The sequence below is a fragment of the Schistocerca americana genome, chromosome 1, assembly GCF_021461395.2.
Source record: "Schistocerca americana isolate TAMUIC-IGC-003095 chromosome 1, iqSchAmer2.1, whole genome shotgun sequence".
Taxonomy (NCBI): domain Eukaryota; kingdom Metazoa; phylum Arthropoda; class Insecta; order Orthoptera; family Acrididae; genus Schistocerca; species Schistocerca americana.
The window spans coordinates 43,827,314-43,844,710 of record NC_060119.1 but is presented as its reverse complement, the minus strand read 5'-3'; the positions used below and the strand labels follow the sequence as shown (position 1 = coordinate 43,844,710).

The following is a 17,397-nucleotide window of genomic DNA, read 5'->3' as shown; positions in this document are numbered from 1 at the left end:
TCAGCGCACATTCCGCTGCAGACTGAAAATCTCATTCTTGTTGTAACTGGATTTTGCTTTTGACCAGCAGTAAATTTTAGTTGTAACTAAGGCTATCAGTATCAACTAGTTTCAACTAGTAAGAACGCTTTCTAACTAAACTAGACAGAACTAGTTTTCAGTAAATTTATTTAGGGGCAAATATTAAAATTAAGAGCAACTACGTGTTGATTGCAATAAAAATAGCTTTTTTGTATTGTGCAACGTAATATTTATAGGAATTTTGATCATACATCCAAACACATTCCATATAGTGAAAACAAGAAGGCGCCGACACGAACAGTTCCAGGCGCCAAAACACCCACCCCCCCCCCCCCCCCCACCCGTCGAGCAACGCTGCAGCGACCGACAATAGCCCACCACTGGGCGCTTTTCGCCATAACAAACAACACCGTAGAGGGGTTAAGCACGTACAGATCAGTTTGTACGTATTTATCATGGCACATTTAAAAGAAGAAAGTCGATGGAAAGAAGGATTTGTGAGAAGGATGTTACAAATTCAAGAACACGACACTACAATGTGGACGATATTGAAGAAGCACAATCAGACAAGAAAAAGACACAGAAGCAGTACAGAAGATAAAATCGATTCAAGGTTATTAATATTTGTGGGACCAGCAAGTCAGTGACGAGAAAAGAGCCTGTGGAGTACTACATTACGTGTTGAAGAAATTGTCGACATTATTGAAGCAGCTCATCAGGCCGTCGGTCATGGAGGTGGAGACAGATTAAACGTTGAAACTTCAAGTAAGTACGCAAACATAACAGTGGACACGACACACATTTATCTGTGTGAAACTTGTCAGCCCAAAAGGAGCATTAAGAAAAGGGGGCACATGTCGAAACTTCATTCAGAAATGAAGAGTCGTTGCCAAGTTGATCTGATCGACATGCAGACTCAAGAAGATCGCGGATTTAAGTGTATAATGGTGTATCAGGACCACATGACAAAATTTGTTTTGTTACATGCACTGCAAAGCAAGAGGGCAGAGGAAATGGCACATCATTTAGCAGATATTTTTGACATTTGCTGCTCCTTGTATTTTACACTCTGACAGTGGCACAGAATATGTTAGTTCTGTCATAAACGAGCTGGCTGTATTTTGGCCTGAGTGTAAACTGGTTCACGGTCCACAGACGCACAGCCAAAGGCAAGGTTTTGTTGAACGCGCCAACAAAGAGATTGAAAAAATATTGGCTTCATGTATGAAAGAAAACATTACCACCAACTGGTCAAACGGTCTTCGCTTTGTACAGTTTATGAAAAATCGAACATATTATTCTGGTATCAAACAAACACCTTACAAAGCTGTGTTTGGCAGAGAACCACGAGTAGGGCCTACGACTTCGAGTTTGGCTCTAGACGTTATTAAGGAGATAAAAGATGATCTTGAAGAGGATTTAAATAAAATTAATGTGGTAGACGCAGTAAAAGAGACACCTGATGAACTGGAAACCTCACACGACTCAGAGGAGATAGCGGTTATGGTTAGTGGCAATGGACGGGTTACAGCTGCAGCCAGACAAGAAGATGCAGAAGCTTTGCCCAGTACAAATATACAGTCTCCAACAACAACAACAACAACAACAACAACAACAACAACAACAGCAGCAGCAGCAGCCAAGCAAGAGGATCCATAAGCCGTAGCTAGTACGAGTGCAGAGCCTCAGATAACTCCAGCTTGTCACGAAGATCCAGAAGCTGAAGCTATTACGAAACGACAGTCTCAAATACGAACTACTAGAGAAAAAGCTCATGAAAACCTGACGAAACAGGCCAGAAGGATGAAGATGGCTTCAGATTGAATACACGCCATTGTAGAAATCAGTGACAATATAATTATACCGATTCCTGTTATCGACAGCGCAAAAGCAGATCTCCCCAATCTTATTGAAGTTGTTCTTCAGAATGATGAACAGCGCTTGCACAAGATTAGAAAGAAATATGGGATACTCGACAAATTGTATTGCAGGTATGTATTTCTGAGTTGAGTTCAATAATCAAGGACAAATGTCAGACATTCATTACTTAATTGATTTAATGCTCTGATAACGTCGCTGACTATTCAAGTAATTCATTCATATTTTAAGATTGAATACTTACATTGTAATATACTTTATATGTATTAAGTACCTAATCGCCTTTCAAACAAACCAATTAAAAGTTCTCTTCCAGATCCGAATTCGACGTGTCCAAAGAGAAATTCTAGCTGCTGGAAGACGTGCCACAGACAAAGGTACCATTAAGAACTGCTGTCAAGATGGCAGCCTTAGGATCAGGACAAGAATTTATTCGCTGTGTGTGTGTGTGTGTGTGTGTGTGTGTTCGTGTGTGTTCGTGTGTTCGTGTGTGTGTGTGTTCGTGTGTGTGTGTGTTCGTGTGTTCGTGTGTTCGTGTGTGTGTGTGTTCGTGTGTTCGTGTGTTCGTGTGTTCGTGTGTTCGTGTGTTCGTGTGTTCGTGTGTTCGTGTGTTCGTGTGTTCGTGTGTTCGTGTGTTCGTGTGTTCGTGTGTTCGTGTGTTCGTGTGTTCGTGTGTTCGTGTGTTCGTGTGTTCGTGTGTTCGTGTGTTCGTGTGTTCGTGTGTTCGTGTGTTCGTGTGTTCGTGTGTTCGTGTGTTCGTGTGTTCGTGTGTTCGTGTGTTCGTGTGTTCGTGTGTTCGTGTGTTCGTTTGTGTTTGTGTGTTCGTTTGTGTTTGTGTGTGTTTGTGTGTGTGTTTGTGTGTGTTTGTGTGTGTTTGTGTGTGTTTGTGTGTGTTTGTGTGTGTGTTTGTGTGTGTGTTTGTGTGTGTGTTTGTGTGTGTGTTTGTGTGTGTGTTTGTGTGTGTGTTTGTGTGTGTGTTTGTGTGTGTGTTTGTGTGTGTGTGTGTTTGTGTGTGTGTGTGTGTGTGTGTTTGTGTGTGTGTGTGTAAGAAGGCATATATTTCAGAAAGGTGCTTTTGTAGGAAAAAAGGAAAACTTTGTAACTCAAAATGTCACGACAGTTTGCCTTGCAATAACAAATAATCAAAATTTAATTGTTAAATTTTTTTGGCACGTTTCTCATTTATTAAGATTGTGGCAACTTCTGTCAAATGTATCAGTAATTTATATACTTTCACTGTATGATTACTTTGTTTCCACTTTCGTAACTAATACTGTTAAAATGGCTCTGTAATTTTCCTTAAAATGTTTCTTCAGTGTGTGGTTATTTTTGTATTGCTGTAGTTAATATTAACGACTTAGATGTATTATCAATATTCTCAATAAATATTGCACAATACAATTTTTTTTTATTTCAACGGAGAAGTACTTACTTTTAATATTTGCCCCTAAATAAATTTAGTGAAAACTAATTCTGTCTAGATTAGTTAAGAAGCGTTCGTACTAGTTGAAACTAGTTGATACTGATAGCCTTAGTTACTTCTAGAATTGACTGCTGGTCAAAAGCGAAAGTCATTTAAAAAACTAGTTTTAACTAGGCAAAACGCGGTTTGATGAACTGGCTCAGTATGCACTAGTTTTAACTAGTAAGAAAGCGTTCTAACTAAAAACGGGTTTTCACTGTAACATATTTACCTTTAACCTATCCATTTCCCTTTTTAAATTTTTTCACTTGCATGCCTGATTAAAGGATCTGACATTCCACGCTCCAATTCGTAGAACTCCAGTTTCCTTTCTCCTGATAACGACATCCTGCTGAGTAGTCCCCGCCCAGAGATCCGAATGGGGGACTGTTTGACTTCTGGAATATGTTACCCAAGAGGACGCCATCATTTAACCATACAGTAAAACTGCATCCCATCGGGAAAAATTATGGCTGTAGTCTCTTGTTTGCAGCCGTTCGCAGTACCAGCACAGAAAGGCCGTTTTGCCTGATGTTACAAGGCCAGATCAGTCAATCATCGAGACTGTTGCCCCTGCAACTACTGAAAAGGCTGCTACCCCTCTTCAAGAACCACACGTTTGTCTGGCCTCTCAACAGATACCCTTTCGTTGTGGCTGCACATACGGTATGGCTATCTGTATCCCTGAGGCACGTAAGCATCCGCACCATGTGCAAGGTGTGTGGTTCATGGGAGGGGATTAGAGGGTATAAATATATCGCAAAACTTTCTGTACTGTTGATCATGGGATGGATGATTCTCGTGACACTGCAAATGCACTAGCACTTCCCACAGCACATACTGCGTGGTCAGTTACAGCAACAGCAACGTAACCAGTAACGTCCACTGTATAGGAGGCCTTCTCCTTACAGATGCCACATCAAGCTCAGCCGTTATCAGGAGAGCTTCTGTGAATTTTGGAAGGTAGGAGACGAGGTACTGGCGGAATTAAAGTTGTGTGGACGGGCCGTGAGTCGTGCTTGGGTAGCTCAGTCGGTAGAGTACTTGGCCGCGAAAGGCAAAGGTCCCAAGTTCAAGTCTCGGTCCGGCACACAGTTTTAATCTGCCAGGATGTTGCAACACAGCCGTGTTTTCGAATTTTATTACCATCTTCATTATACCATGTATTGACAACAGGCCTGTCCCCAGACCTATCCGTCAGCGATACTATCTCAGTGCAACATGCGAGCGGCAGCAAATTTCAATTTCACTCACAGTGCACGTCTCTCGTCTCGATAGCCACACTGTTCACTCACGTAACGGCTTGTCAGATGACAGCGTGGATGTCATACCGTCATACAGTTTACAGCGCCAGATTTGCACCTGGAGGAGAAAACTGAAACTATTTTTCCCGTGTAAATCGGCTTCACATTAACGCATTAGCATATCTAAAAGTTTAGTTGCCATACGATAATTACAGTCCGCAATGGACCTCCATAAGACATTGCACATTAATTATAACCACCCAATATTTACCCTGGCATGCAAGCTATAATTAAAACTGTCTCTCTACACTCGCTATATTCCTTATTCAGCACATATTCTATTTAGTGGGCTAAAGTACAGCAAAATGTTGTAATCATTCCACTTCTTTTTTGAGATTTTCTGATAAATCCATCAACGTTTCCCTTGATACCAAAACAATGTAACTGTTCATTGAATACAACAAATGAAACATTTGTTATACCACATAGGTCTCTACTCATTCATTTTCGAACATTACACTGAAATAACTTCGCCATGTGCGCTACTGGTAACACGCCAAATATCAAGGCAGTATTTAATCTCTTGCCACACATTCTGCAACACGTGTGGTGTGATTGTGCTAATGGCTTCTCTGATGCGGTGTTGCATTGTCACAATATCAGGAACTGCTGTTTTGTAGACATATCGCCAAAGAAAGAAATCTAAGGGGGTAATGTCAGGTGATCTAGGGAGCCACGGAACTGGGATGTCTCTGGCTATCCACCTGTTGGGGAAGCTTTCATTAAGGAAACCCCGGGCTTCTCGAGCCCAATTATGGGGAGCGCCATCTCACTGATAGATGATAGTGTCTTGTATATCCCATGGATGGGGTACGGCATAATTCACCAACATGTCCATGTACACACAACCACATACATTGATATCAAGGAAGGAGATGTGGGCGGGTCGCAGTGGCTGCCGTGGTGGCTCGCGTGTTGCGTTGCGGGCCACCAGTGGAGGAACTCGGACACGGACGGGTGTGCAGTACGAGGTACACGCCCGCCCCCGGCTAGCCGCGCGGGCTAAGGCCGTGCTTCCCGAGCGGGAGGGCGTGCCGGTCCCCGGCACGAATCACTCCGGCCGATTCGTGTCACGTCCGGTTTGCTGGCCACCCTGTGGATGGTTTTTAAGGCGGTTTTCCATCTACCTCGGCGAATTCGGGCTGGTTCCCCCTATTCCGCTTAGTTACACTATGTCGGCGATTGCTACGCAAACACTGTCTCCACGCACACGTACACCATCATTACACTACCAAGCACACATTTGGGGTTCCACTCGCACTCGTCTGGTATGAGACGTTCCTGGGGGTGGGGGGGGGGGGGGGGTGTCCACTGGGGGCCGAACCGCACAGTAACTCTGGGTTCGGTGAGGGGCGGTGGCAAGGTTGGTGGACTGCTGTGATGCTGTGGGGTTGTGAACCACTGAGGGTTACGGCGGCAAGAAGCCTCTCCGTCGTTTCTAGGACCCCAGTTAGTACACAATACACGCGGTACACACCCCGTACATATAGTAATAATAATGTTGTCGAAACAAGTGTCACGGGACATGTGGACACGACCGAGGATTGCGCGCACTAAACAGTCAGAGCGAGTCCACACAGCTGCCCTAGCTGGTCAGCGACGTCGTCGTTCCCACAAGCATTTGTGCTCCAGTTACTGCACTTCTTACGCTACACCTCTCAAGTAAGGAATGGAAGTGAGTCACACTCTTTCAGGATTCTGCGACATGCCAAAAGGTAGCAACTTGGCGAATCTTTAGCCAAAACTGAACACATACACTCGAGAACACTCAGCAGTAAGGTATTTTTCACAAAAACGGGATCGTCTTAATTATATCGGTGGCTCTGCTATGGAATCAGACTTGACAGTGAAACTCAAGTACGCAAAAATCGTAAATTTGTTTGCAAATGACAGAGCAAAAACAAAACTACTCCTTATTCCAGTAATCAGTGTTTTGCATCCTGATACCTTTCTAAATTTAATACAAATTGTTTGTATTGTTTCTGTTTAATTTCAGTAAAAGCACAATTTCAATGTTTACATTTATATTTATTGCGTGAAAGTACATTAATTTCTTGTGTTTGTATTTTTGTCAAAATAACTCTTAAGTTTGCAAGTCAACCTTCAATAAATACCTGTATTTCATATCGGTGGGTGGTTGGATGGGTGGTGGGGGTGAGGCAGCAGAGATATTTTAGCTCAGGGGCGTCTCATGAATCCTAAGTACAGACCTGTCCAGTCACTGATCTACAGCCATTCGAACGGAACTCGAAGAAACTACGTTCACATCTACGCCACCAATCCCCAAATCAGATCTTAAAGTATTACTCGTTACTAACAGTATCAACGATGAAGGCTTGAATATGTCAGCGTGACACCGATCTCCAACCCAGCTATAGATCACCGCAGACCCTATCAATGTAGTAAACACGCCATTCGTATCCTGCGCCATACAAAATCAAACTGCGCGCGGGAAACCCGAGCATTTCATTTTTTCTGTACGAGCCCTGATTTATTTTATCGTGATCATCTTGCAGTTGGGTGCCAACAGAATGTTTTCGCAATCGGAGGAGAAAACTGGCGATTGAAATTTCATGAGAAGATCCCGTCGCAACGAAAAACGCCATTTTTAAAAAAATGATTGCCACTCTAATTTACGTATATCTGTGGCACTATCTCATCTATTTCGCGATAATACAAAACGAGCCTCCCTTCCTTTGAACTTTTTCGATGTCATCCTTCGGTCCCACCTGATGCGGATCCCACACCACACAGCAATACTCCAGAATAGGGTGGACATGCGTGGTGTAAGCAATCTCCGTAGTAGACGTGTTGCTCCTTCTAAATGTTCTGCCAAAGAATCGCAGTCTTCGTTTGGTCTAGCCATAACATTGTTCATGTGATCGTTCCAATTTAGGCTATTTGTAATTGTAATCCCTAAGTACACACATCAAAAACTTTTGCATCACCTCTGTTCCGAGAGTTCTGGAACCTGTACAGAAAATTGGAATAGAGGTCAACATAAACATCATTTCCGCCCTTCTTATTGCTCGCGAAAACCACACGTTGCATGTCGTACCACCATATAGCGAGACTTTCAGAGGTGGTGGTCCAGACTGCTGTGCACACCGGTACCTCTAATACCCAGTAGCACGTCCTCTTACATTGATGCATGCCTGTAATCGTCTTGGCATACAGCCCCCAAGTTCATCAAGGCATTGTTGCTACAGATTGTCCAACACATCAACGGTGATTCGGTGTAGATCCCTCACTGTGGTTGGAGGGTCACGTGGTCCATAAATAGCTCTTATCAAACTATCCCAGGCATGTTCGATAGGGTACATGTCTGCAGAACATACTGGCCACTCTAGTCGAGCGATGTCGTTATCCTGAAGGAAATCGTTCACAAGATGTGCACGATAGGGGTGCGAATTGTCGTCCATGAAGACAAATGCCTCGTCAATATGCTGTCAATATGCTGTCAATATGGTTGCATTATCGGTCGGAGGATGGCATCCACGTATGGTACAGCTGTTATCGCAGCTTCCATGACCACCAGCGGCGTACGTTAGCCCCACATAATGCCATCCCAAAACGGCAGGGAACCTCCACCTTGCAGCACTCGCTGGACAGTGTGTCTAAGGCGTTCAGCCTGACCGTGTTGCCTCCAAACACGTCTCTGACGATTGTCTGGTTGAAGGCATATGCGACACTCGTCAGTGAAGAGAACATTATGCCAATCCTGAGTGATTCATTGGGCATGTCGTTGGGCCCATCTGTATCGCACTGCGTGGTGCCGTGGTTGCAAAGATGGACCTCGGCATGGTCGTCAGTGCATCATGCAGCCTACTGCGCACAGTTTGAGTCATGACACGACGTCCTGTGGCTGCACGAAAAGCATTATTGAACATCGTGGCGTTGCTGTCAGGGTTCCTCCCAGCCATAATCCGTACGTAGCGATCATCCATTGCAGTAGTAGCCCTTGCGCGGCCTGATCGAGGCATTTCATCGAAAGTTCCTATCTCTGAGTATCTCCTCCATTCCCGAACATCATTGCTTCGGTTCACTCCGAGACGCCTGGACACTCCCATTGTTGAGAGCCCTTTCCAGCACAAAAAGTAACAATGCGGATGCGATCGAACCGCGGTATTGACCATCTAGGCACGGTTGACCTACAGACAACACGAGCTGTGTACATCCTTCCTGGTGGAATGACTGGAACTGATCGGCTGTAGCACCCCCTCTGTCTAATAGGCGCTGCTCATGTATGGTTTTTTACATCTTTGGGCGGGTTTAGTGACATCTCTGAATAGTCAAAGGGTCTGTGTCTGTGATACAATATCCACAGTGAATCTATCTTCAGGCGTTATGTTAACCGGGTTGATGCAAAACTACTTTTGATGTGTGTATTTAGTTGAATTTACAGCATTAAGACTTGTGTGACTTTTCCTGTAATTGAAATTTAGTGGATTTCTTTTAGCACTCATGTGAATAACTTCACACTTTTCTTTATTCAGGGTGAATTGCCGCTTTTCGCACCATACAGATATCCTAACTACATCATTTTGCAATTCGTTTTCGTCATCTTATGACATTACAAGACGGCAAATGACAGCGTCATCTGCAAATAATGGAATAAGGCTCTTCATATTTTTCCTGTCGTTAATATAGATCAGGAACAATGGAGGGCCCCTATAACACTTTTTTTGGGAACGCCGGGTAATAGTTTTGTTTTACTCGATGGCTTTCCGTCTATTACTACGAACTGTGACCTTTCTGACAGGAAATCACGAATCCAGTCTCACAACTGGGCGATATTCCATAGGCACGCAATTCGATTAGAAGATGCTTGTGAAGAACGGTGTTGAAAGCCTTCTGGAAATCTAAAAATATGGAATCTATTGATATCCCCTGTTGATAGCCGTCATTACTTCACGGGTATAAAGAGCTAGTTGTGTTCCAAAAGAACGATGTTTTCTGAATCCGTGCGGACTACGAGCGCGCGCGCACACACACACACACACACACACACACACACACACACACACACACACACACACACACACACACACACACCATCCACCTTTTCTTTCTTTCTGCAGACAGGACTTTCAGTGGTGAAATTATTTTGCACAGACCGCTAAATAGCATTGACAGTTAAACCCGGAAAGTTGTCTACAGAGCATCAAATACATACGATACTCACTCTAATATTGGAAGCCAGGAACATACTCACCAGTGTAACCACGGTTAAATATTACAATGGCAGCTACAGTCTGACACCGATTGATGTACAGGTAATGTCTCCTCTTGACAGCTGTGCTTTTGGAACTAATGTCAATATCTATAGCGTACATAATTTTCCATATAAAAAATCTCTCTCATACCCTCATGGTTATGGATATGCTAAATCTATACGTCCCTCACAGTCATCCTCTCTAGTCATGCCACAACATAAACCACAGTAACTATGCAATGCAATATATATACATTTTACACAACATAAGCCACAGTAACTTTACAATGCAATAAGTATGTACACACACAGTGCAGTTATCTTTTATATCTGTACAGCACCCAAAAAAATTGTGTGCCTACACTCACACCGGTTCTATGTCACGATGCTCCTCAGTTCTAGGGAAGCAGCGTCTACCATATCTTTCTTTCTACAGACGGACATACAGCCGCAATAAACTATTTTACACTGATCGCCATATTGCACTGACAACTAAACCTCGCAAAGTCCCATACATATCGTCAAATATGGAAAGAATCTTACTCAATTACACTGCTATCCCAATGAGAACAGGAGCTTGAATATTAGAGCGTTAAACCAATCTCCAACCCAGCAGTATATCACTGCGTACCGTCTTGATGTAGTAAACATACAATTCGTATCCTTCGCCATACAAAATCCATCAGTGGATCTAAGTCACTCTCAGAACAGTTGTGCAAAGACTGGCTCATTGCCCCCTTCGGTACAAACGCATTACTGTTTCTGGTCCAGACCTGTCAGCTTGCTCGCATTTCTACACCCATCTCCAGACTCTGGTATTACAAGAACATATCTAATTTCGCTTGGTTCGCACACAGCAATATCCTATCGATCGCTCAAGCAACATAATTCCAGAGATATAGATGGGGAATTATTTCTGTACAAACTCGAAACTTTAGCTACGTGGAGCATGTTCTAGACCACTGAGTAACTAAAAACAAACACACGAAAAATGAGATTTCCGCACGCAAATACCAATCTTGGGGATGTAACAGATTCGAAATCATCCCTATAATTTATAAGATCAACTAAGGTGTTCCTCATGTCTAGAGCAGAGGCAAACATGTCTTTCCCATGCTAGATGCACACCCCACAATCGATCTTCTCTCAATTAAATAAAACCGCAAAATGTGCAGAAGCAGTCAACTGAACAATTTATAAATCATTCATCCTAAGAAATCGGTCACATATGTCTTCAATCCCTCTACTTACAACTAAATGTTAAGATCGCGGTCTCAGTTGAATGACATTCGACAATGAGTGCAGTTTTGGAAATACACCCTTTTGATGGCTATGGCTGTGGAAATAGAATTATCAGTACCATTCTTACGACCCTTTGCTATCACAGTACTAGACGTCAAATCCACACCTTCCTCATGAATGGACATAGTCATTTCTTTTGCATATTTCAAAAGACACACACATACTTCACAAGCCTTAGGCTCAAGGTGAACCGATCATGCACCCCCTACTACTAAGTACAATACTTCGTCAATAGGTGATGGCCTATGATACGAAATACTGACCGAAAATCAACGATGGGTGGACATGTCTCTTAGGTTTCTCTTGCGAGTGCTACCACTGTGTCTTAGAAAGAGAGACGTAATCGACCAGATGTTAAAAAACTCGATCCCAACAACTACTGTATGTTACTGTCACAAGCGATCTTGGTTCTACAGGTGCACACAAATATCCATGTTAAAAGTTATACCCACTTTACGAATCAAGGTACGACATTACCTCTGAATGAGATGGTTTTTTTTTCCGGACAAATGCCGTGATGGTGATCATAGGAATGTGTATTATCAGACCAACACGTAGCCCACGAACCAAACAAGTGACAAAATTACTGCATTTTGAAAGTGATTCGGCTAAGGAACGTGGTATGTAAGCAGTATTTGCGACTCCCTCCCACCACCCCAGCTAGATAATTCTATGGTATTTATATTGCATTCTGTCTCGAGACCATATCAGAGGTTCCGCTTTATATCCCCTGAGCTAAGACCATGGTTGATTGAGAAGGATCACAAACATTAGTAGATGGTGTGCTAATTGAGGTCATAAGTAAATATACACTAGCTTCTCAGATATATATTGTTGTGCTATCCGCTAGAAATGATACCCATGATTTGGAATCAGCTCTTTCCATTGAAGCACGTACATATGTTGGATCCTATTGACAATTCCTTTAATCATTACAACCACTACTCAGTCAGATTTCTGGCACTCCCATATCTCGAAATGAGTCACCATTCCTAAACCTACCTGCTTCAGTAAAATTCCAACACATCTCGCAACTGCTCCCATTTCTACATCCTAGCGCATGTGATCTTTCCAGTTTAAGTCGGAACTGAGCAGAAGTCGGAGAAAGACATACCCACAAGCTTCTGCAACCAGTGTAGAAACATAACGACCTGAGTTAGTGGAACAGACTGTGTTTTGACCATTCGGTGGAAATGTGTGCAATGTGGTACATCTCCGAACTAGATACAGATACTACACACCGAAGCAGATCCGTGTCGATTCAAATCTACCAGCCCAACATGCTATCATCGTTATTCTCTACCCACAAACAGAGAAAAATTAAGAACTATAGAAGCTCCACTAACTTCATCCGATATAGAACTGATCTACTCACCTTTGCTCGTGCAATTACGCAAGGCTGTGGTGGGGCTCCAGCGTGGGGAGGGAGATTTCACAATGCTCCCCAGAATAGCGCAGCATGCAGCCTTCCAAGCATTCCTAACGGTATACACCGTCCCTCACCGAATAAAGACACTGCAGAGTCTACTTTAAAGTTTCATCACCTATACTCTAGGTGAATGATCGAATCCCACAGATTATACTAAGTCGCAAAAGACGCTCCCTCTGGTCATGTTTAGTTGTTTCAAACACTGTTTTCCAACACGCTTTTGTACATTGCCAAACATTTTGTTTTTCCGCCACGGCTTCGAAGCCTTTACAGAAAACTAGACATTGCACAGTGTAAATCATGTTGTTACAGCAGATACCATAACATGCCACACATCGGCTGATTTTAAATAAAAGACAGTTACAACATGAGGACTTAGGAAGAGAGTGTTTGCAGTGTGTAGAGTCTCCAAACTACAGTCAAAAGGTGATTCTCGAGCTCTACATTTAGATTCGTCTCTCACACTGACGGAATAGCTGATACCTCTACATTCCATTTCGACTGATTCCTCATATTGCAGACATGTACGTGATCACTGTTTCGGTTCTATCCACCCCAGATGGTATAGCCCAGCTGGCAAAACTCTCTCTCCATCTCAAACAAGCGATGTCAGTCAATCATTATGTGGTAACCAATAGTGTACCAGTGGAAAGATGGGATGGAAAAGACAACATCGATGTACTCTAATAATAAGCATCATAGTTGATAGTGTGAACAATTTTAGCAATTTCAACACCAATTTCAACACCAACCAATGATCCGACAGCACATTTCCCAATTTCAGTATCATAGCTAAAGCACCCTTTCTCCAGATTATGAGTATCACAGCAAATGTAGACAGATGACTGTGCAATACGTCCATTCAATGTTAATTCTCTAGCACATACATCATCAAAGTATATCAGAAAATGCTCTACATATTTCTAACACCCTGAGGATAGTGCACAATTTATGGTGATGTCACAGAGCATTCTCGTTGTGTTAGGGTAAAATCAGATTGTGAAAGACCCTCTCGCACTGTCGTTGACCAGCCCACCCTGCAGCACTTCTACTGATTTAATCTGCATCCTACCAGAAATAGGTCGCTACATTCCACATCTCAAGAATGAATGGAGCGTAGCAAGTCCTCGCCAGGCCAAGTGCACAATATTTCTCGAGATGCACCCATGTCAAGGAGCTTAGCGCTCCTTATCGATGTATAGTAACAGATTTCCAGAGGTCACGTTGTAATACTACACAGTTAAGAAGAACAAGAAACGAATGATTTTGATGCGCGATGGAGATCCAGATGGATGGAGTTCGATGCATTTTTACCTAAATAAACCAAGCTATGAACTCTAAAGCCAGCCGCAGTGGCCATAAGGTTCTAGGAGCTCCAGCCTGGAACCATGCAGCTGCTGCGGTCGCAGGTTCGAATCCTGCCAGGGCATGGATGTGTATTTCCTTAGGTTAGTTATGTTTAAGTAGTTCTAAGTTCTAGGGGACTGATGACCTCAGATATTAAGTCTTGTAGTGCTTAGAGCCATTTTTATCAACTCTAAACTAATGTGCTAGAGTCTAGTATCGGTTCCTGGAAGGTATCGGTAAGAGAGAACATAAACACATACACTCCTAAGGCTACAACGTTCTGCATTTAAAGTGGGCTATAATAACATTATAGCTTTAGCTATGATACTGAAATTGGGAAATGTGCTGTCAGATCATTGGTTGGTGTTGTAATTGCTGTAAAATTGCTAAAATTACTCACACTATCAACTGTGATGCTTATTATTAGAGTACCTCGCCTGCTTCTCCAGCCTATCAGTAGTATGGAATGTAGTGCTGTTAATACTCCAATGTAAGAAATATACACTCCTGGAAATTGAAATAAGAACACCGTGAATTCATTGTCCCAGGAAGGGGAAACTTTATTGACACATTCCTGGGGTCAGATACATCACATGATCATACTGACAGAACCACAGGCACATAGACACAGGCAACAGACCATGCACAATGTCAACACTAGTACAGTGTATATCCACCTTTCGCAGCAATGCAGGCTGCTATTCTCCCATGGAGACGATCGTAGAGAAGCTGGATGTAGTCCTGTGGAACGGCTTGCCATGCCATTTCCACCTGGTGCCTCAGTTGGACCAGCGTTCGTGCTGGACGTGCAGACCGCGTGAGACGACGCTTCATCCAGTCCCAGACATGCTCAATGGGTGACAGATCCGGAGATCTTGCTGGCCAGGGTAGTTGACTTACACCTTCTAGAGCACGTTGGGTGGCACGGGATACATGCGGACGTGCATTGTCCTGTTGGAACAGCAAGTTCCCTTGCCGGTCTAGGAATGATAGAACGATGGGTTCGATGACGGTTTGGATGTACCGTGCACTATTCAGTGCCCCCTCGACGATCACCAGTGGTGTACGGCAAGTGTAGGAGATCGCTCCCCACACCATGATGCCGGGTGTTGGCCCTGTGTGCCTCGGTCGTATGCAGTCCTGATTGTGGCGCTCACCTGCACGGCGCCAAACACGCATACGACCATCATTGGCACCAAGGCAGAAGCGACTCTCATCGCTGAAGACGACACGTCTCCATTCGTCCCTCCATTCACGCCTGTCGCGACACCACTGGAGGCGGGCTGCACGATGTTGGGGCGTGAGCGGAAGACGGCCTAACGGTGTGCGGGACCGTAGCCCAGCTTCATGGAGACGGTTGCGAATGGTCCTCGCCGATAACCCAGGAGCAACATTGTCCCTAATTTTCTGGGAAGTGGCGGTGCGGTCCCCTACGGCACTGCGTAGGATCCTACGGTCTTGGCGTGCATCCGTGCGTCGCTGCGGTCCGGTCCCAGGTCGACGGGCACGTGCACCTTCCGCCGACCACTGGCGACAACATCGATGTACTGTGGAGACCTCACGCCCCACGTGTTGAGCAATTCGGCGGTACGTCCACCCCGCCTCCCGCATGCCCTCTATACGCCCTCGCTCAAAGTCCGTCAACTGCACATACGGTTCACGTCCACGCTGTCGCGGCATGCTACCAGTGTTAAAGACTGCGATGGAGCTCCGTATGCCACGGCAAACTGGCTGACACTGACGGCGGCGGTGCACAAATGCTGCGCAGCTAGCGCCATTCGACGGCCAACACCGCGGTTCCTGGTGTGTCCGCTGTGCCGTGCGTGTGATCATTGCTTGTACAGCCCTCTCGCAGTGTCCGGAGCAAGTATGGTGGGTCTGACACACCGGTGTCAATGTGTTCTTTTTTCCATTTCCAGGAGTGTATTTCAAGCGGATGACATACATCTTTCTTCCCGGTTTCACTATAATAAACTACCACAATAGACATACAATATAATGCAGCCTCGATGGAAAAAATTGACTGCCTCCCTGATTCCCTTCATTTTGATGTTGACTTTTCTCAGATAATTCTTTTTTCCACATACTTGTTCCCATGTACAAATTGTTCTGTGCGAACCAGAAGAAACCCAAGTACTTCCTCAATTACCCCGCATTTCGGATTATATTCGGTAAATTTATACCTATTCGCTCGTTATTTTTCGCAATTCTATCGATTTTATGTCAGATCTATCCATGCGATTATGACATAACCTCACAACTGCCAACACCTAGCCCAAATGCACTGATTGGGAGGCGTAATAAAGCACTGTACTAGACTATGTACAGTCACCTCCACATTCAGAGTGCGTTTGCTCTGTTTTCTGTATGTCTGTGTAGATTCATGCCTCACAGACGGCCCCCAGGACCCAGCTTCCCCCTCTCCCCCCAAGGTTGTGGACCGAACTTCGAACATAGAATACGTGTCCAGACATAACACATGTTTGGTCCCCGTGAACTCTATCACAGATGTGATATGTGGTGGATCCGCCTCCGAACATAGGTGTGGATGTATATAGTCTGTGACAGATCCACACCCAAACGCAAACTTGGATGTGGAATATTGTGGATCTGCACCAAGACACCACTTCGTACATTGTGCGTGGCGACTCCACCCTCGAACCCTATCCCGTGCGACGCAAATTGTGGATCCGCATCTCAACATTGCTCTGGATATAATGTGTGGCAGATCCGCATTCAAACACTAACTCGGGTCTACTTAGGGTCCTGGGAGCCTTTTGCGAGGCATGCATATACACAGACATACAGAAAACAGAGCAAACGCTCTCCGAATGTGGAGGTGACTGGATACATTCGAGTACAGTGCTATATTACGCCTCCTTATCACTCTAAAAAAAATGTTCAAATGTGTGTGAAATCTTATGAGACTTAACTGCTAAGGTCATCAGTCCCTAAGATTACACACTACTTAACCTAAATTATCCTAAGGACAAACACACACCCATGCCCAAGGGAGCACTCGAATCTCCGCAACAGGTGGGGAGTAGGGTGACGCCTGCCTTGTTCCACTACACACACACACACACACACACACACACACACACACACACACACACACACACACGCACGCTGGATGATTTTGAATAAGACAGTCACAACAAAAGAAAACTGAAAGAGTTTTGCAGCATTGTGGATCCTTTCCAAACTGCTGTCCAAACGTGATTGACAGCCTCTACATTTAAAGTCATCTGGCACAGTGACAGAATAGATGATGGCTCAAAGTTCCATTTCGAATGATTCCTCATATTGCAGTCATTTGCGCGATCACTGAGCCTTACCCAGACGCAGTGGTTAGACACTGGACTCGCATTCGGGAGGACGACGGTTCAATCCCGCGTCCGGCCATCCTGATTTAGGTTTTCCGTGATTTCCCTAAATC

General features: G+C 44.3%; 1 protein-coding gene across 1 annotated transcript in view; it reads left to right on the top strand.

Moving 5' to 3' along the window:
- Positions 1-17,397, top strand: part of LOC124596155 (translation initiation factor IF-2-like) — a 105,258-nt gene that overhangs the window by 39,474 nt on the left and 48,387 nt on the right. The window contains exon 3 of the mRNA XM_047135222.1: positions 1,553-1,664. Within this exon, the coding sequence (XP_046991178.1) occupies positions 1,553-1,664 (112 nt within the window). The remainder of the gene's footprint in view (positions 1-1,552; positions 1,665-17,397) is intronic.